Below are 22,000 nucleotides of genomic sequence, written 5' to 3' on the forward strand. Positions count from 1 at the left end.
TGGTATCAAGATTTTTGCATCAGAAAACATAATTTAGAAGTAATAGGCTATTTTCTGTCCTGTCTTTGACCGCCCTCATCTGAACGTTCTGTTTGAATAGGCGTGGAGGATTGTAGACACAGTAAACGCCCACTACACAGCATACATTCCTCATAGATGGACGCTGCTGTGATTTAGGTAAAAACAAATGCATAAATACTCATATCAAACGATCTGTAATAACAGACAAAGCAATAGTGAGCACGTAATGAAAACGGTTGCTCACACTTGTGTTGCAACATTAATGTCGGATCCAATATAGTTGGCACAGCATCGTCTTTTAGTTTCAGTCTTTAAAAAAAAATCCTGCATCGGACTGTACCTTGTTTGTAAATGAATCTGCGGTAAAATGAAGTGAACAAAGGATCAAGTTCTTACTGATGCGGTCAGATCTTCATTAAAAATTAAAAAAACAAAATTTAATGTAACCTTTCCTAATGTTGGGATCAGAAGGTAGGCAATGCAAAGACTGGTTTTCCTCAACTTGGCACTGCACAGTGTCTTGCTGTCTTTGGAGCATCTTTATTGTTTGGTTTCTGCATAGACCTGCACATTCACCTGTCTTGTAAACACTACATGCGCAAATTAGTGGGCGGGGCTAAGCAGACAGTGATGTGGAATAGTGGGCGGAGCTAAACAGGCAGTGATGTAGAAGCAGGCGTTGATCTTCTGCGGTGGCGGTGCTTATCCACACTATTACACCATAGTGGTACATTCCACAAGCTGTCCTTTTGGCAGACTTTTGGCAGACCTCATGTCGTTCCAAACCTGTAAGACCTACGTTTGTCTTCGGGACACAAATTAAGTTACCGTCTTCCGCCATTTTGGATAGTACCCCAGAACGAAATCAGCATTGTTTATGTTCAGTAGATAGCATGCGCATGCTGAACGTAAACAACGCTGATTTCTGGGGTACTCTCCAAATTGGCAGAAGACTAACTCTGGGAGAAGAATTGCTGTATAAATTGTTATTGTTTTCTTTGCGCGCACAAAATATTCTCTAGCTTCGTGAAATTACGGTTGAACCATGGACTATTTTACCGATGTCCTAGCTACGTTTCTGTGCGTTGATCGTGGTAATATCCTTGCTGTCTATGGAGGGTCAGAGAGCTCTCAGGTTTCATCAAAAATATCTTAATTTGTGTTCCGAAGATGAACGAAGGTCTTATGGATTTGGAACGACATGAGGGTAGAGCCCTGCATTTCGGCCCGGGCCCGACGGGCCCCGACTTTTTTACGCCTCTAGGGCCGGGCTTCGGGCCAATTTTCACGTCATAGTTCAGACGCGGGCCGGGCCTCGGGCCTGTTTTGGGTTTCTCCTTATTTTTATATTTTAGACATCTATCGATTAGTGATGAAAAAAATCGCCGCGCTGGTGGAAACAACAGGAGACCGTGCCACGACTGAGAGCAGCTCGATGGTGTTTAGTGTCCCGCAGCAGCGTGCGCAAGTGACTTCAGCGCATCTGAATAGTTCTGCTTTCAAATGCACACAATAGGCTAAAGCTTGCTGAAAAACCCCAGCAAAGATAACCATGAATGTGTCTGCGGGAAACAGTAAGGAGATATTTGAATTATTTACTAATAAACTAATGTTTTCTGAGTCTGTGTCGCAAGGATGAAGTTGCTGATCCTAACTCGCCGTCTCCTCATTAGATACGCCTTTAGAGAGAAATGCATCTTTATTGATTATGATTAAGATTATAATAGAGTTTTTGTTTACGATTTTTTTATTTCATTAAGTAATAATTTAAAGCTTTCTATAGATATCATGTCTTTTGAGGCATGTATTCGCTCAGCTTCGGTTCATTTTTGTGAAGTGCTCCTGTTCAAGACGAGACGGCAGAAAGCGCATCATGTTTGTTTTTTTGTTTTATAAAAGAACTACCTTTTGTTGGTATTGTGAGTGCACACAAATACAAGTAGACCCTTTACAGGTCCGAATGATGTATTACTCTTACCTTTTATCAAAAATAAAAAATGACGGCGTAGGCTATTTTGATTTGTTTCCACTGAAAGAAATCCAAGTGTTTGCTGGTGCCTCCATGTCCTGCAGAGCGTGCTTTAGCTTCCACTCTCCGCTCAAACTTAGATATAGGCTAGCGCTCATTATTATTATAGCACAGGTTTAACGTTTAAACATTGTTATATACTTGAACTGTTTTAGTATATCTATAGATTTTATTTGAGGCAAGTCGTGATGATATGAGAAGGGTAAATTGATCAAACACAGGCTATGATCAGCTCATGCAGCTGGCCGCTTGGTCGTTACTTAAAAAAAAACTAAAACTTATAGGCTATTTAACGAACAAAAATGCCCCAAACGTTTTTTCTAAAATAACTTAATAAAAAAACAAAACGAAATGATAATTTTGCCATTACACACAAAACTGAACTATTTTAATAGCCGAAACAGTAGTATAAACTGTTTTAGGAGAAGGGGGGAAAAAGACGGGCTCGGGCCGGACTCGGGCCGGTAATTCTGATGAGCTGTCGGACGTGGGCCGGGCTAGCGCCTGAGCGTCTCGGGCCAGGGCCGGGCTAGGGCCTAAATTTGAGGCCCGTGCAGGGCTCTAGTGAGGGTGAGTAATTAATGACAGAATTTTCATTTTTGGCTGAACTAACTCTTTCAGTATAAGCTGTTTTTAGACTAATGACAAAGGTTTGAGTTCTGAAACTTGCAGGATGTTTTTATAGTACAATGATCTCTTGTATGTCAAAAGATCAAGGGAGTTTTGGTTTCTTGGTTCATAACCCCTTTAAAGTCAGCGTGAAACAGAAGTTACAATTGTTCCTGAACTTGAAATAATGAATGGCAGGAATGTTGGGTCATTGTCAGCTGGAGGGATTATTGTTGCGCCCTCACATTGCGTGTTATTTATTGTCATTGGTTTTGTTAACAAAAAAAGTTTTTCAGTTTTTGTTTTAGTGAACAAGACTAAAATAGAAATAATAGAAGACTAACTGAAATAAAGTTGAAGTACCAAAATTACTAAAACAGAAATAATAATTAAAGCTAAATAATGTTTAGATAAAAATAAAAATAAATGACAAAAGCCCATAACTATTACAAAATCTTTAAAATTAAATGAAAACTGAAAATCTAAAACTAAAAGCTAAATCAATATTAATAAATGCTATAATAGTATGTAAATAAATTGAAATTTAGCTGAATTAAACAAAAAATAAAATACTTTGCAAGACCGTATTTAAACACAACAGAAGCACAACAAATCCTACCAATCACTCAAAAGCCAGAAACACATTGCATGGCACTGATGGAGGTCTGTCTGCAATCCCAAAAGCAAACTAACCTTTGTGGAATGTTATGTTGCTTGAATTTTGAATTTGTGCTATTTGATGCATTTCTTTGTGTGGAAAATGGTAGCTGAATTGGTCCGCACTTTGAAAAATTCAAACAGACCAAAAAAGGTCTACCAAAAATGTTGTATTTTTTTTTTATTTTTCATATGCAAAAGTGCAAAGTGTATTTAAAACCGACCAGAGAGCAGACGTTTCAGCCCATGCTTTCTTCAGTGCTCATGAGGCAAAAAACCAACACCACACTTATATAGGCACAATTGCAAAATCTTGACAGCTGATCTTAATCAGTGAGGGATTATTGTCATGCCAACAATTTCCCTTTACAAAACACATGCAAGATCCACCTCTTCATTTAATCCTGTTGGCGTTAATGGTGTAAACTCCAAAATCAAAAAAAGCCTCTCTTTGTAACAGTTTTCTATCACGGTTACCACCTCTCCTATGCAAAAGAACCCTCTCAATGCCCAGGAATAAAACATTATGTGGAAAATAAAATGGTTTTATATTGAAACAATAGTACAAGCTACAAATGCATTATGACATGAAAATAAATTAATATAGAGTCAAATGACAGAACTTTCAGCAAATTAACCGTATTTTTCTGGAGTTGCAGAATTATTTTATGCAAACTTGTATTTGTCCATTTTTCTGTCCAGGCCTGGACCAACATGGTCCTTACGATCCTGAATCAGTTCCAGGTCTTGTCGGATCCCACGTTCATTGCCCTCCAGCCAGCGGTTTTCCCCTGTATCAGTCAGCTGACCTGTCATGTGACTGACCTCAGAGTGCGGCAAGCAGTGCGCGAGTGGCTTGGACGAGTGGGTCGTGTTTATGACATCATCCTGTGATGACCTGGCTCATTTTTGATCTCCAGCAGCCTTTTCCATGGAGCTCTTTTCCTTGTGCTTTACTGTTTGCCTCGGCATACGCTCATAATTCTGTGATGCTGTTACCTGCTTGACTTTGCTAACTTTTTTATTGTAGTGCACAGTGATCTGTGTAATACAAATCCCTTTTGTGAATGTTCTTCGATATTCATGCTGTTATATTCAGAATCTATATTTTTATTTCTTTATTTCTCTGAAAGTTTATTGGCTTTAAACATATATGTGCCATATATAGGATTATGTTGTTTTTCAGGGTGTTTTTCTCTCATCTAGCCCTTTAAAATTTCAACTTTCAAGTCCCCTGAACATTTCAACTAGTTAAAATCATTGCACAATGAAATGTGGAACTTAATGCATCTTTGTTAATGCATTGATTAATATATATCTAAAGCACGTATGCTTTGCTAATGCAGTTTTATGTTGCTACAATAGTTTTACCACAACGCATTTCCAAAATATACAATGCACACAATGCTTTAAAACATCTAACTGAGAAGATTTCAAACCGCTTTTCTCACATTTTACTCTGAACAAAACACTGTAAAACATCACAGCATTTTGTAGACTCTTCTGATATCAGATCACAGAGTATTAGGCCTTGCTAAAAGTCAGTAGGCCATATGTTTTTGTCTGTAAATGTGCAAGCATTGAAGTCACGTTCAACTTTCACAAGAAAGCCAATACACAAACACTGGACAGAATGAGGTTTATGGGCATTTTGATAGCTAGTGCAATGTCTGTCCATCCTGTCAGCCAGACACTGTGTGCCATTGATTCCACTACCCACAATCCAATGGGGCTCTGTGGTTTAAAACATCAGATACTGGCTTTAGTATTTGCCGCACAACACTACATCTGACTAAACTTGAAGAAACTTTAAAGCTGAGTGGCGAAAAATATAATATACAGTAGTAAACTTTTCATAGCTGCACCATTTGTTGTCTTAAAAGTATAAAAGCAGGAGGTTACTGAACTTTAGGTACATTTTTAACTGGAGACTATTTAAAATCGGTATTTATTAAAATTGGATACGTTTGCACTTTTGGAGGCATACAGTTTTATCGCTTTATTCCAAATATATTTTATTTTTGATCTAGAACTGCAGTTGCTTGAATACGTTTTCTGTCCTCAGTCATCTGCATGTAGTATGTATATGTTGATTTTATGTGTGTGTGTGCGTGAAAAGGGATGTATTTTGTTTCATTTATGATGCCTACAGATTTTTTTTGTTGTTGTAAGAAATTTGCTCAACACATATGACCAGCTACAAAGAAACCGTTTGTATCCAGTTCATACTTATTTCAAAAAAGCGACTGTGCTGTGCATCGTGTGCAATGGGAGTTATAGAAAATCGGGAACATATATATTCATTCTTTACATACATCCAGTGCACACAGCCTATGTTACATAATCATAGTCAGAATGTATAATCCTTTGCTCCATTTTCTCATATTCTGTTGTGTTTACGGCAACTGCTTCGCATAACCAACAGGGAGAGATTAAAAAGGATGTTAAAAGGGACCAAAGACAAATTTATATTCGATATTAGAGTGTTCTGATCAGATTGTGAAAATGTTTAGACAATATTTTGTCTAGGCAAAAAGACTTTATAAACTCTAAGGGATATATATATATTTTATTATTTGACTTGTGAATCTAAACTTGCAGCACTCAGTCTAAATCCACAGGAAAACACTGGATTATGTTGTGTGGAATTAAGCTAAAGCTACAAATTCAAGCTATAAGAGATTTCCATGGAATACTCAAAACGTCTTAATTTCAGCTCTGCTAACATATGTTCAATTTATAATGCCACTCCATTTCCATTATCCCATAATGTACCATGCATATATTCTTTTAAGTATTATGGCAAGAATAATACTTGTGTGATTAGTTCTGGAGGGAGCACGCTCAGTATATACCAGTACTTACTTTGCTACATGCTGTTTATTATCAAACTTCTCTGTCAACTGCAGTACATGTGCATTATGCTGAATGTGTTCTGACGTGTTTGTTAGATCATTTATGTTGTACGTGTTGAAGAATAAATAAGCAGTTACCAGTTGTGTGTGTGTGTGTGTGTTTTTACTGGCAGGAGTGAACTCACTTGCTTTCCTTTTGATTGGATTCTTCATTTATCTTCTCTAATTGTTTAAATCACTCTTGCTTTTGATTGGAGATATGGATTTTTCAGTTATCAAGCAGATGATATAAGGTATGTCATAAACAAAACACACAAAACTTATATGCCCCCCAAAAGTAGACCCTTTAAGAATTGTATTAATGTAACTATTAGATTATTTAAAAAAAATAAACCAATTTGGTCTTTATCAAAATATTTTTGTCTTCATTTTAAACAATATGTCTAATGTTCTTTAATTTATATTCTTTGTTAGCTAATTCTAAGACTTTTGACCAATTTTGGACCATCCCTCCCCACAGATCTGTTTATGAATATTTGTGGGTTGTCCTGATAGCACAGCCCTCTTTAGGTTATGCCTCAGCATCTGGCTCAAGGTCAGGACTCAGTAAAACACACACTGTTTGTTATTCTTTCAACCGTTCTTTAGTCAGTGTGTGATTTGGGTCCTTGTGTTGTTGTATCATCCAGCCTCTCTAGAAACTAGTGGTTTTGTTTGTGTTGTCCTTGCACGAACACCATTCTTGTTCAGTGTTTTTCTGGAAGTGGGCACATGAACAAAGAATTTCTGTTTAGAGCTTTCTGGTGGTTATTTGCGGTTATACTTGGGATTTCAGGATTGCCCATTGTTTTCTTTGAGCGATCAAAGCGGATTTTTTGACGAATGCCTTTAAGCAACTTTTTGTCACGTTTTCCAGCTGTACTGCATTTTTAAGCTATAATGAGACTGAGGCATGGTTCACACTAACCAGTCTTTCTTGAGAAGAACAGATTTGTCAATAACCAGCCTTTACTTAAAGGACAAGGCTTCTGTGCGACTCACACTTCCAATCAGATCTCCTTAATTGGCTCCAATTAGCTTTTAAAGTCGTAACACAGACGTTCACTTACTTTTTCCAGCCTGCCCTGTCAGTGATCACTTGGTCAGATTGTATTTGTCTATAATTGTGACAAAATAAGACCATAAACTTTTAAAGTGAAAGTGACATACGGCCAAGTATGGTGACCCATACTCGGAATTCGTGCTCTGCATTTAACCCATCCAACGTGCACACACACAGCAGTGAACACACACACACCGTGAACACACACCCGGAGCAGTGGGCAGCCGTTTATGCTGCGGCGCCCGGGGAGCAGTTGGGGGTTCGGTGCCTTGCTCAACGCCACAGCCATATCACCCTGCAGCCCAAGACCGGTTGTCCACTGAAGCTAAGCAGGGTTGAGCCTGGTCAGTACCTGGATGGGAGACCTCCTGGGAAAACTAGGTTGCTGTTGGAAGAGGTGTTAGTGAGGCCAGCAGAGGGTGCTCACCCTGTGGTCTGTGTGGGTCCTAACGCCCCAGTATAGTGACGGGGACACTATACTGTCAAAAAGCACCGTCTTTCGGATGAGACGTTAAACCGAGGTCCTGACTCTCTGAAAGAGTAGAGGTGTGACCTCGGTGTCTTTCGAAAAGAGTAGAGGTGTGACCTCGGCATCCTGGCCAAATTTCCCCATTGGTCTCTGACCATCATGGCCTCCTAATCATCCCCTTACACTGATTGGCTTCATCACTCTGTCTCCTCTCCACCAGTAAGCTGGTGTGTGGTGGGCGTTCTGGCGCACTATGGCTGCCGTCGTATCATCCAGGTGGATGCTGCACACTGGTGGTGGACGAGGAGACACCACCCCTCACAATGTAGAGCGCTTTGAGTGCTTAGCAAAGCAGAAAAGCGCTATATAAATGTAATGAATTATTATTATTATTACCTCAGTCGTGGTATTGAGGGTGGAGAGAGCGCTGGACATTCACTCCCCCCACCTACAATCCCTGCCGGCCGGAGACTCAAACCAGCAACCTTTGGATTCCGACTCTCTAACCATTAGGCCACGACTTCCCCACCTGCCGCTAAATATATCAGCTCATCTCCATAGCAAGTGGACGCAAGGCTTTGTATGAATTTATACGGCTCAAGAGATGAAGTTCAGTGATCTTTTTGGTTTATTCATTGAAAAAAAAAAAAAAGCTCAGCAGCTAGCACAAGTTAGGCCTCTTTCCACAGCAGTGAGAATGGACCCAGATAACCTCACAGCTGTGCAATGTAGGCCATTTGTGTTAAGAATCTGGGCTTCGGAGGTCAGTTCCCATTGATTGGACGCTCTGGCACAAACTCTTGATCCCTGCTTGTGTCAAACTGTTTCTACTTGCATATGATGCCCACAGGATAAGCCATTAAAGCTAGATGTGAGCTGCAGTTTCTGATCAGCACTCTCTTGCAAAGCTTACAGAGTAAACACGTGTGCTTATGGACAGCAGCTGGATTCAGTTCGGCCCTGCGGGACGGGGCTCAGATGACTGGGGCACAGGCGTATCCGCACCTCCTTCAACTGAGGACCGTCTTAAGGTAAAACACTTTAGTTTGGTTATGGACTAAGTATAAGGGGTAAATGTGTTCTTGCAAGTGTACTCATTTGATTTTCTCATTTGAATACTTTCATTTAGAAGCTAAACCATGTTTATTCATACCATGGGTAATCATCAGTATCTGTCATCATTTGATACCATGTACTGCCACAAGTAAGGGTATCACATCAAAACATTATATCATAAAATGCTTACCAGACCCTTAATTAATGTTCTGAAATAATACATGCAGTGTATTTTTCATACAGTCATTGTTCATGTATCTCAACGTAACTGATCTGAAACAGAATCTCATTAATGATTTGTAGCTTAAATGTTATTATGAAGTTAACAGCTGCAGGAAAGTGATGTAATTAAAATCTTCTGTAATATAAAATGTTTTGGACATTTTTTGTTTGCGTGTAAATATAGCCAGACTTAATCGCAAATTGTATTTATTTAAACCATGAGAGTTTAATAAACAAGAAATTAATGTTGAGTAATTAAAACACAATATTGTCAGTTACTTTGTGTCTGTTCTGCCAGAGAGAATACTGCAGGAACTCCAGATGAGGTGATTTGTTCCTGTCAATGATTCTCAAATCTGTTAGTAAATCATTCAGCAATTCATTCATGAAGACAGTTGCTGAGTGCCAGTTCGCCAATTATTCTATGCCCTGAAAATATGTTGCAGTTTTGTGAAGGAAAAAAAACATACTTTTGAGTGTGTGTCAAAAGAGTAGTCAAGGTTTGGGTCCTAAAGTACTACCAACTCTTGAAACCACAGGCCACTTAATCACACAGTGAGATGCATCCTTGCACCATAAATAGGCATCATCTCATCACAGTTAACATCTTCAAACACATTCCACATTTCATTTCATGCATGCAACAATTCTTCTAGTGTACTGGAGAGAAGGAAGCAGCATACTGTAGATCAAGCTCAATCATTAATCACCATTTTGATATTACAAGGGAAAGGATGAATTTGTCGACAGCATGTCACTTCACACTCAGATTAGGTGCTACCCCTCAAGTAACATCTGTTTTTGGTTCTTTTGTCTGTTCTCCAAAATGTACAGTTCTTGTTTTAAAATAATATTAAGAATAATATTTTTTTTTAGCAAATATCCATGTGATGATCTCAGCAAGGTCACCCACAAGGACAGGAACATTGTGTTATCATAAATATGCCTAAAATGTAATTTTGATAATTTTAAGAGATGTTATGCAAAACTCAAATCTTTATGGGTACAAAATACCCTGAAAGGATGTGAGGAGCAGCATTCTAGGTTTTTTCTTTCTTTCTATTTTCATGTTCCTTGGACACATTGTTAACAATTGCACATAATTAGCACACAGACTTAGTCTCCTCTGACATTGTTTTTTGTTGTAAATTATCAATGGCAAATTGGCAATATATATATATATATATATATATACCAGTCAAAAGTTTCTGAACAGTAAGATTTTAAATGGTTTTTAAAGAAGTCTCTTCTGCTCACCAAGCCTGCATTTATTTGATCCAAAATACAGCAAAAGTAGTTACATTGTCAAATATTTTTACTTTTTAAAAGGTTTCTATTTGAATATATTGTAAAATGTAATTTATTCCTGTGATCTGCAGCTGTATTTTCAGCATCATTACTCCAGTCTTCAGTGTCACGTGATCATTCAGAAATCATAATAATATACTGATTTGCTGCTCAAAAACATTTATTATTATTATCACCATCATCAATATTTAAAACAGCTGAGTATATATTTTTAGGATTCTTTAATGAATAGAAAAAGATACACTATACACTCGTAGAAAACAAGGTTCTTTGGGGTTCTATATAGAACCCTAGGGTTCTATTCTCAACTCGAAAGAACACTTTATGCCAAAAAGGTTCTATATAAGGAGAAAGAACCCTTTTTGGTTCTTTGGACTTAACTATGCTTTATGTATATTTACACATTAGGCTATTTAAAATGATTATACTACATTATATTTGTGCTTTTATTTCAATTTTACTTTGACACACCTTTATTCCAAAGAAAATAAACTTAAAATTTACATCTGCACTGAATCAACCTATTATTATACCAACAAACTGATCTGGTCGAAATACATGTGTTCTAGCAGCATATAGCAAAGCAATCTGGACAGTTTGATCTATTTATTAATAGGTACTAGTCTTCTATTTAATCAGCACTAACATGATCGCAAGTTCTAGTTATTATCATGTCATGTAAGATGCCGTGCAGATCTTTTATTGACAAGCAACATGCTCATATGAGCTTCAGTGTTTCATTGAGATTCTGAAAGGCTTTTCTTATAACAGGTGCATAAAATGATCTTTGACATAAACGGCAAACAGCTTGAACGTGTGTCTATGCGCTGATCAGTTGTTTTGTCCCGTCTGCACTCTGCACAGCGGCGCATTTCAGTCGCGAGACTCTCGCGAGAGTGACAACTTAAAAGCGCGCGAGCGCCGCTGTTTAAACTCAGGAGAACGACGGTAAGTGAGAAAATTAATTCATTTGAGCTTATTTTTAATTACTTTTACCTAAACTCTTGTCATTTTTAGTTAGCCTAAGTTTACACGGTTATTTCAAGAAGCTAAAAGAAAGGTTGTCCAGGCCTGCGCAATTATCCGGGAGGTTTGTCATTTTTAACATGAATCCCTAAAGTTTTTTGATAAAAACTGTTGTGAATTGATTAATAATGCTGGCGAGAGTTCATGATATAGTCTAACGTAATATATATATATATATATATATATAATTTAATTTTTCCCTGTAGATTGTATTGGACCTATACATATCGTTATAGGAAGAGAAACAAATCTCCATCAGACTGCTGTTATAAACATGACTTAACAAGAAGAACAAACAGAAGCAGCTGATGCCAGTTTCCAGTTTTTCTGTGGATAACTGCGAGTATTTGGTGTTTGCAGTTATAGTAAGATATAATTATTTGCTGAAGTAATTGTATAATATTCTAAACAGACTGTATTTGGTTGTTGTAGATGTTCATCTATCTCAGAGAGTACTTTTAATGTTTTATCATCAGTTTATCAGAGAGCTGAAAAGTGGAAGTCATAGGAAACATGACCAACCTGCTGCAAAACAATAACACAAAAGGTACATTATTTCTTAACTGACACTCATCAATCCGCTAATCTGTGTTATGCTTATGGATATTTCAGTTTTTCTAGTGATAAATTAGTTATATGAGCTGTTTAAGCCTTAAAATTTAATTAAAACAAAACAAAAATTAAATCCAAAGAATGATCCCATGATGGGAACCCCTAAAGTGTTCTATATAGAACCTTTTAGGGGTTCCAAATATGTAGCGCCTGATATAACCTTTTAAGGTTCTATATAGAAGCTTTTCTTCTAAGAATGATACCATTCAAAAACTTGGAGTCAGTCTAATTTATTTTTATTTTTTGTTGGTGGGGGGGGGGGGGGGGGGGTGTTTGGGGGTTGTGATAAAGACATTTATAATGTTACAAAAGATTTCTGTTTCAGATGCTGTTCTTCTGAACTTTCTATTCATCAAAGAAAGCTGAACAAAATCTGATCAGCTGTTTCCAACATAATAATAATACATGTTTTGTGAGCAGCAAATCAGAATATTAGAATGGTTTCTGAAGGATCATGTGACTGTAAAGTTAGTAAAGATGACTGACTTTACAGTAATGATGCTAAAAATTCAGCTTTGAAATCATAGGAATAAATTACCTTTTAAAATATATTCAAATAGAAAACAGTTATTTTAAATAGTAAAAATATTTCAAAATGTTACTGTTATTGCTGTACTTTGGATCAAATAACTGCAGACTTGGTGAGCAGAAGAGACTTCTATATTCTCATCAATGGACACAATCATACCATGTCACGGTGTATTTGCAAGAGAGACCTGAGGTAAGGATCAAATTTCAAAGTAATCAAATCTAAAGACTTGGGCAATACAGACATGTCTGAAAACCAAATCACAGACGAGCCATACAGGGGAATATACCGTAAATACCCAGGATGATTGAGGGAGAGAGCCAGGAACATATGGGATTAATCAATCATCCAGTGAGTACCTGTGGGAGTAAATGAAACCGCAGAGCCAATTATTCTGCTCATACCATGGCTACCTCAAGGCATTGTTCAATGTCAAGTTTTTTTAATCCTTAATGTTCTTGTGTGTAAAACTAATTTCAAAGGCAGTGATGATGTATTTTTGTTGACCAACTTAGATGTTAGCAGCACACGTGACAAAAACCCAATACTTTTTTTTTTTCATTGGCTTTTGTATTATTGCAAACAAAATAAGCTCTGTGACCACTAGAAAGTTCATGACTTTTACATGTTTTGCTTATCATGGCAGTCTTCACAAATTAACTAATTCGCTCATTTCTCATGCTCATATGGGTGTGTGTGTTTTTGTTTTTATATTCCGGTGGGGACTTAAACCTGAATACACACAGACTCATGGGGACTTGTGTCACGGTGGGGACCTAAATTGAGGTCCCCATGGGTAAACAAGCTTATAAATCACACAGAATTAAGTTTTTTGAAAATCTAAAAATGCAAAAAGTCTCCTGTGAGGGCTACGTTTAGGTGTAGGGCAATAGAATATACGGTCTGTACAGCAGAAAAACCATTACACATATGGAAGTCCCCACAAGGATAGCGAAACAAGTCTGTGTGTGTGTGTGTGTGTGTGTGTGTGTGTGTGAGAGTGAGAGACCCTGGACCACAAAACCAAAAGTCATAAGGGTCCATTTTTCTAAAAATCTGAGGGTGCAAAAAAAATCTAAATATTCAGAAATAAACCTTTAAAGATGTCCAAATAAAGTTCTTAGAAATGCATATTACTAATCAAAAATTAAGTTTTGAAAATAATCAAAATATCTTCATGGAACATGATCTTTACTTAATATTCTAATGATTTTTGGCATAAAAGAAAAATCAATAATTTTGACCCATACAATGTATTTTTGGCTATTGCTACAAATAGACCCCAGCGACTTAAGGCTGGTTTTGTGCTCCAGGGTCACATATAATAGGTGAGAAACAGTATGTGAAATGAGTAGTATGTCCGAATTCACTGCATTCATAAAACAGTAGGCAAAAAGATCCCCGATGATCCACTACTTCCGGTGAGATTCTGAAGTATGCATCCTAAGGCTATTCATTAGACAGAACATACATTTTTAACTTTTGCAAAGTAATTACTTACTCAAAACAAGTACCAGCTCAAAGCATATGCGATTTCGGACGCAGCCTTTGTTGTCTTCTTTCTTTTTACTAAAATGCTGAGTTGCGATAGTCTTTTCTTTCCTGTTGTGATGTACATTCATGCGAAACGGCTTCACAAGTGGCTTCACTGTCCATCAGTAATTGATTGGATGTTTGTCGTTTGCTAGGAAGTTATTTTGATTGAAGATTATTTATAATAAACACTGCATTAATCTATTCAAATTTTGAATGGTCAGTTTTGATTGCATGGTGACTTTAAGCAACAGACCTTGTGATCATCATGTGATTTCTTAAGTTTCTGTTCTGATGTGTTGTCAGGGCTACTGGAACGAGCTGGCTTCAAACAAGGTCGAAGAGAGACCGGAGGCAACGCTGTATGTTGTCATAATAACAGGCTCCATGCTCTTCCTCGCTGGAATTGCCTTCTTCGTTTACAAGAGATGTTTCAGGGGGAAGGAGAACACAGCCAAAGTCATAACTCTGGATTTTGACGACACTGATGGCACTGCTGAATTTCTGTCCACTTTGGAGGAAGGAGATGGCACTGAAGACGGTAATGATGGGGTTTTTCTGATGGTTTATCTGCCGGCCCCATACGAGAAAACCCTCACAAAGATAGCCCGTGCTGCAAGCACCTCCAGCTCACATAATGATGTGGAGATTGTGCAATTACACACAGAGACCTGCACTGATCAAGAGTGAGGATTCATTCCCTCTAATGTAAAACGTGTGTATTGATCCACGTAATGTATCAACTCTTAACAAGTACATGATACTATGGTAGTTTTCAGTGTACACAGTATAGTGCGTGAATATGGCTATCATTCAGTAGCACTACGGTATATAAAATACAGTAGTGCTATCTAATACCATCACTGTACCAGCACACCAGTGTTTGTAAGGGAATAATGCCAGATTTGTTTTTTAATCTCTATAATCTATCTCTATAACTGTAAAAATGATTTACATTTTTATTAACTGTACCATAATGCAGTAGTTTTATAGTATTGCATAGTATTATAGTAATATTATTTATAATTAAGTGTTTATACACTTATACACACAATATGTGACCCTGGAGCACAAAACCAGTCTTAAGTCGCTGGGGTATATTTGTATCAATAGCCTAAAATACATTGTATGGGTCAAAATTATTGATTTTTCTTTTATGTCAAAAATCATTAGCATATTAAGTAAAGATCATGTTCCATGAAGATATTTTGTAAATTTCCTACTGTAAATATATCAAAATTAAATTTTTGATTAGTAATATGCATTTCTAAGAACTTTATTTGGACAACTTTAAAGGAGATTTTCTCAATATTTAGATTTTTTTGCACCCTCAGATTCCAGATTTTCAAATAGTTGTATCTCAGCCAAATATTGTCCTATCCTAACAAACCATACATCATTGGAAAGATTATTTATTCAGCTTTCAGATGATGTTCAGATTCTCAGTTTTGAAAAATTGACCCTTATGACTGGTTTTGCGGTCCAGTGTCACATACATGTAAAATCTGGAATCTGAGAGTGCAAAAAAATCTAAATATTGAGAAAATCACCTTTAAAGTTGTCCAAATTAAGTTCTTAGCAATGCATATTTCTAATCACAAATGAAGTTTTGATATATTTACAGTAGGAAACTTACAAAATATCTTCATGGAACATGATCTTAATATCCTAATGATTTTTGGCATAAAAGAAAAATCAATAATTTTGACCCATACAATGTATTTTTGGCGATTGATACAAATATACACCGCGACTTAAGACTGCTTTTGTGCTCCAGGGTCACATATTAGTAGTAGTTTATCGGTGGTGGCTAGGTCAAGTTGATGTACATATAGCTGAGATGTACGGTAAAAATCAGTTAATGACGTAATCAAACAGACAATGTTTTTGTTTTATTATTAAATTCACCTACAAGCAAAGTGAAATAAAATTTGAATTACAATGCCAATTGTTTTGAGAACCTGAATTACTGAAGTTTGGTTGTTGATTTCTCATGCTTACGAGTGTTTGTAGTGATTCTCTGAACAAGAGGGGATACATTTCTTTATCTCTGTATATCATATTATAGGCATTACTTGGTTAAAAATAAAATTTCAACTTCTTTGAAGCTGTTTTGATCACAGAAAGTAAGGTCAAACTGTGGGGCTCTGACCATGTGGGCCGAGGAAGACAAGACCATTCACAATTCATCATGCAGATAGACCGGTATGTAAGTCAATGGGTAAATTTCACCTTTAATGAAAAAAAGTTTATATATTTTTAGTTACGCTTAAAAGGGTTTTAACATCACTTGTAATGGCAATTTACTGAGTTTCCAGGCCATGTCAGACACATTTGGATTAGAAAAGCAGGACTTTTATAGATACTTGCAAGTTAGGGATTACTTTAATAAAAAAGTAAAATGTATAGTAATGAGTGATGAAAACCTGATCACAACATTCATTAATGCATATTTAAAAGAAGACAATAAGTTGGTATCGAGACTATATGCACATATACAAACCAGTAAAAAATATATGTTAAACTATATAAAACAAAAACGGGAGAAAGAATCAGACTCTCAAATAACAGAAGAAGACTTGGTAGATATATGTGTTACACAGGCAAACACTACGAATTCTAGATCTTGGCGGGAGTTTGGATGGAAAAATTTAATAAGATTTTTTATAACTCCCAAATTAACAGCAATAGTTGGAGGCAATGTGGAACCTCAATGGCTAATCATTTTCATATTTTTTGGGTGTGGTCAAAAATACAGTCTTTACGCTGTACCTATACCTAAAACAGTTCTAGACAGTGACAAATACTTATTAAAAATACATTTAGCTAGCAGTCGGAAAGCCATAACATGTAAATGGTTTCAGATTGACCCTCCAACAATGGGCCAGTGGTTGGGAATTGTAAATGAAACACACTGCATGGAGAAACTTACATTTACTATTAGACTAAACTTGAAGAAATGTATTAAGTATTGGGATAAATGGATTGTGTACACATACCATTGAGGATAAGTGTAAAGCTATACTCCAAAGAATGCATTGAAATTGTATTGTCTTGACTTTGTAACACCCATGATGACCTATTTGTTCCTTGTTCTCAATAAAAAAATTAAAAAGGGTATTTACCGTGTTACCTTCACTGTAACCAAGTGTTGTGAGTGTATAGTGGAGAGCAACTGATATTCCAAAAGTTCCACTTAATATTAAACAAACTCATATTTCTTGAAAAGAACCGTGTCTGTAATTATTTGTGTATAGACAGACACTCAAAATAAAATAAAAAATACAGATGTAGACTGGTCCCCTAAAATTATTAGTATTATTCTTCTCACATTTGCTTCAGATTTTTTAAAAACTTTTCTGACCCATAGTTTTGCAGCGACTTTGAACCAGATATCAAGTGACTTTAAATGAAGTTACAGGTATGATGTCAATTGCCCTCATTTGATTGACTACCAGAAAATGTCACACTACTTTTTCTTGAGTTGAAAAATTCACGGTAAACACAACAGCAAGATTGAAACCAAACTTCTTTTTTTTTACTCTAAGCATATGTGGTTGTGAATAGAGTATTACACAGTATGAAAGAAACACATTAACCATGTGTAGATGTGTATTTATAGGCCTTGTGTTGTGTTTTGCAAAAAAAGTGCTTTTAAAAGTGAAAGCGGAGTCAAAGGCTGAGAATTAGTGTATGGGTTTTCAGATCTGGTGTGTGGTTCTGGTGCTTGTTTAGTATGAGCATTTGCACCAGCTGCTGTCAAACTGATGAAGATGTTTTCTTGATTTGCTGGTGCTTTGTCTATTTGCAAGTGTTTTCTGAAGTTGCAGCGCATTGAGCTCTCTCAGCCACCGTACATTCGTCCTACAGCATATTCACAAGATCAAATTTAAAATGTATCTGCTTTTTTTTTTTTGTAAATATGATTTTATTACAAACATTGAATACATTTAATTATACAATAAATAAATCATCTCTCACATTAAAGGCATTAATATGGTCTCAGACAAGGACCTTTTACTGATCCCCCGTCTTCTTCCGTGTGGGGTCTAAATTTGTGCCTTCATAAATCACTTTATTTTTCATGCCATCCTGAATCATTCTCTGCTGTACACGCAGCTTGGCATTATTATATCTGCAGTAAAACCTGTATAAAAAAGCATGAGATATTATGTCTGATAATCATAAAATCGATCAAGAACATATTGCATTTTTTAAAATAATTTCCATGACAATTAATTGTAATTTCCCCCATTCTAGCATCATGGTAGTATTTGTTGTACTGCGTTTTATTTACACTGATTTAAATATTATACTTCATACTGTAAATGAAAAAAACTCTTCTGTTTAACAGTACTGAGAATATAATTATAATGACAGCAGCTGTTTTTGAAGCACATACCATGACCCCAGTGTTGTAAGCATGAATCCTGCGACACCCACGTCAAACGACCTCTTTACTCTACCTGTGAATGACAGCAGAAAAAACTCTCACTAACGAAACATGTGACATATCAACATACCTGTATAACACTTCAATTGAATAACTTACTTGTTGCCAAAAAGTGCACTAATCCTGCCACCAGTGAGCCAGCTGCACCATGCAGAATAGATTCCCGAGCACAAGGCATATTCGGGATATCAAGGATACCCATGCCCTTCATGCCCTGTGCGTGTTAAGATGCAATTAATGTCAACATGTTATTCATTCATTTTTTTTTAAAAAGTTCACCAATTTCAAAACCTGCAATGTGTAAATTTGCCACTTATAAACTACACTGATTTAATTTTGGGTTCCCTGAATAAATGTACATAACATTAACATGACATCCACTTAACAGCATGCTCATGTGAGTATCTGCAGTAACAATAATGCATCTTATAATCATTATAACAAAGTACTGTGGCAATACAATTAGATTGTAATACCATGGTACCGTGTACAAGAAACATGGTAATACCATAGTACAGTTTTGCTATAAAATCAGATGAAAACAACTATAATAATGTAGATTGCTCTCTCTTAATGTCCTGTATCGATTAGTCAGCGTATTACATGACCTTCTCTTATGAACTTTACTCCAGCGTAATATCTGACTAATAATTCTTGAATAAAATAACACCCACCTGGCTCTTACTGCCCTCGTCGGTCATGTCGAGATTACTTTTGAACACAATCAAGCAAACGGGTTTGTTCGTTATGAAATGTTTAACCCTATACTTTCTTTGGTGCGCCGCTATATTCTTCCCGGCGGCACACATGAGCGGATGATCGCTGGTTCCGGCGTTTAGACACAGAAGTGCAGCAGATAAAATAAAATAGGCCTACTAGTGTTGAAATTACATAAGTTTACTTTTTTCTGTGCAAAAACATACATACTTAGATATGAACATATTATTATTATTATTTTAAATGGCATATGGCATGGCACTAAAATAAAAAAAAAGTTTTTGATAGGTTTTGTTTCTGAGTAAATGCATGCTTCATCCATTTAAAATGTTGTCAAGAGTCAGTTTATAGCAGTGCTTTAGTGGATTAGTATTATACTGAACTACTACTAAAACTGAAACTAAGACGAAATAAATAAATAAAGGTTAACTGATATAATAATAATAATTATTATTATTATTATTGTTGTTGTTGCTAATTATTATTATTATTGTTGTTGTTGTTGTTGCTCATTATTATTATTATTATTATTAGTAGTAGTAGTATATACTATATTTCAGCATTTCAGCTAGTTGCCAAGGCAACAATTGTCATTTTAAGGTTAACTTAATGTACTAAAATAACTACAACTAAAACGGAATTAAAATTATATATAATTTATATATTATATATTATTATATTTATATATGTGTGTCTATATATATATAATTAAAACATTATATATAATTAAAAATATTATATACTATATAACCTTATTATATATTTATATAATCTTTGGAGATAATTCTACAGAACTGAGAGAACACAATATCACCTTGTTAAAGGCTGCTATATGATGTTAAACAAAGTAGCGTTGAACTCACTCGCAGTGAAACCTGAGAGCGTTAGACCTTGATTATTTCCTGACGCTGTGCCTGTCTTTAACACAGAGGCCATGGAGTCTACTTTTGTGTGATTTTAGATTAGATAAACTACTGTATATAATATATGTGCACTGAATGAACAGCAGGTGTCTTTTATCTGTTCATGCTGACCTGATGAATTTAGAGAGTTGTTACGGGAGAATGGAAACACATAATCCTCTTGAGATCAGTGTGATTAATTTAAGGTCAGATTTTAGTTTAATTGTTGGTTTCCCTGCACTATATAAATCTACCCAGAGGCCGTGTGACTGAACACACAGAGCCACTTTTAACAGCCTGCTGAGCAATGGGGACACCTGTCAAGTAAGTCTAATAAATATTTAATGCAGTAACATTTTTCACAGTATTTTTATTTTTTACTGTTTCAATGAAATTGCTCTTCTTCCTTTCTACAGGATTTTAGTTGTTCGAAACAACATCCTCCTTCTCTTATTCTCTGTATTTGTCCTGCTAGCCGTTGCTCAAAGCTCTTTTCTTCCTCACTGTGAGCCAGTTAATGAGACTGTAGCTGTGGAAAAGGAGGGCTGTCCAAAATGTCTGGTGTTTCAGACCACCATCTGCAGTGGTCACTGCCTGACAAAGGTGCTTACTTTCTTGCCAGTGTCTTTTTTTTAACCTGTTCATTTGCATGGAAACATTTTTTCATCAACATTAATTTGAATTCATATTAATATCCACACATTATTATTTCCAGTGGTGACAGTGTATATTTATAACATTTCTAGGAGCCTGTATACAAGAGCCCATTTTCCACCATCTACCAGCACGTGTGCACTTACCGGGACGTGCGCTACGAGACAGTCCGCCTGCCAGACTGTCCTCCAGGGGTGGACCCCCATATCACCTACCCAGTGGCTCTCAGCTGCGACTGCAGCCTGTGCACCATGGACACATCCGACTGTACGATTGAAAGCCTGCAGCCTGACTTTTGCATGTCTCAAAGAGAGGATTTCCTTGTCTACTAGCCCGTTTTAGCCACAACACCACTATCCTGTGTTTAGTGCATCAAACCAAAAGTGTACATAAACAGGCAAACTCTCACTCGAAATCGGATAAATGTTGTGTAGATGTATATCAATAAAAAGTACATACTTCTTAATTTCATTTTCAACGCTAAAGTCAAACTATGTTTTATTTTAGGTAATATAAATGAGCAGTTGGAGTGGATATTGAGTTGAAGCTAAATGGTTGTAAGTAATCATAAGCCAATTGTCAGAAAGAAGAGTTTAATTGATACAAATGTAATTGAACTTTACATATTCAGAGTGGCTTGTTAATTAAATCTCAAATATAATATAAAACAAAATAAATAAAATAAAAACAAATGAAAGGCTTATGCATTCCGCAGGCAAAAGACATACATTCTGACTTAATAAAATATTTTGCAAGCAACTTAATACTGCGTGACACCAATATCATTATAGTAATGTAAGGTAAATGAATCAAACATTAGATCTTGTAGTGATTTTTCAAAGCTCAAAGTATGTGAGACAAGATGGAGCAAGAAAGACTAGTGGACTGCTGCAATTATGTTTTCTAGCCAGAAGATGGCAGGAAAGATCAATACTGAGAAAATAAGTAGAATAAATTGCCAAATCACACTAATTATGCTGTTGCTTAGATAGATAATTAGTTTCCCTTGAGGAAATATTATGCTCTTCTATAAAATCTTAATACAGTAATTATGTTAATTTCATAATTATGCTGTGACAATACGTTAAAGCTTTGGTAGCATTATTTTCCATGAGCTGTGCTACACAATGACTCGGTTTTATAACGTACTGAGCTTTTTTTTAAGGAGTGACTGATTTGGATCTCATGTATGAACAGCACTCCTCGTGCAGCACATGAGAGAAGAGTGTTTGGTGTTAGTGTGTTG

At 36.2% G+C, this 22,000-nt stretch overlaps 4 protein-coding genes across 4 annotated transcripts in view; 3 read left to right on the top strand and 1 right to left on the bottom strand.

The window, feature by feature from the left end:
• Window positions 1–6,309, top strand: part of LOC306884571 (brefeldin A-inhibited guanine nucleotide-exchange protein 3-like) — a 61,632-nt gene extending 55,323 nt beyond the window's left edge. Inside the window, exon 35 of the mRNA XM_079440535.1 lies at window positions 4,019–6,309. Coding sequence (XP_079296661.1) covers window positions 4,019–4,210 — 192 coding nt within the window. The 3' untranslated portion in view covers window positions 4,211–6,309. The remainder of the gene's footprint in view (window positions 1–4,018) is intronic.
• A 2,277-nt stretch (window positions 6,310–8,586) lies between these two features.
• On the top strand, window positions 8,587–14,726 carry LOC306884648 (uncharacterized protein). The gene is made up of 2 exons (XM_079440710.1): window positions 8,587–8,773; window positions 14,335–14,726. The coding sequence occupies exons 1-2, from the start codon at window positions 8,675–8,677 to the stop codon at window positions 14,716–14,718; spliced, it is 483 nt and encodes a 160-aa protein (XP_079296836.1). The 5' UTR covers window positions 8,587–8,674; the 3' UTR covers window positions 14,719–14,726.
• Window positions 14,727–16,237: 1,511 nt separating this feature from the next.
• Window positions 16,238–19,263, bottom strand: cox20 (cytochrome c oxidase assembly factor COX20). Its single transcript, XM_079440711.1, has 5 exons — window positions 19,156–19,263; window positions 18,581–18,695; window positions 18,431–18,494; window positions 18,010–18,175; window positions 16,238–17,892 (listed from the first exon to the last, which is right to left on the bottom strand). The coding sequence occupies exons 1-4, from the start codon at window positions 19,180–19,182 to the stop codon at window positions 18,046–18,048; spliced, it is 336 nt and encodes a 111-aa protein (XP_079296837.1). The 5' UTR covers window positions 19,183–19,263; the 3' UTR covers window positions 16,238–17,892; window positions 18,010–18,045.
• Window positions 19,264–20,407: 1,144 nt separating this feature from the next.
• Window positions 20,408–21,086, top strand: lhb (luteinizing hormone subunit beta; the record flags this gene model as incomplete). Its single annotated transcript, XM_079439325.1, has 3 exons — window positions 20,408–20,424; window positions 20,517–20,703; window positions 20,847–21,086. 3 exons carry the CDS (start codon window positions 20,408–20,410, stop codon window positions 21,084–21,086), a joined length of 444 nt encoding a protein of 147 aa, XP_079295451.1.
• Between the last annotated feature and the right edge of the window lie 914 nt (window positions 21,087–22,000).

This window comes from Barbus barbus (genome assembly GCF_936440315.1).
Source record: "Barbus barbus genome assembly, chromosome: 18".
In the NCBI taxonomy this organism is placed as follows: domain Eukaryota; kingdom Metazoa; phylum Chordata; class Actinopteri; order Cypriniformes; family Cyprinidae; genus Barbus; species Barbus barbus.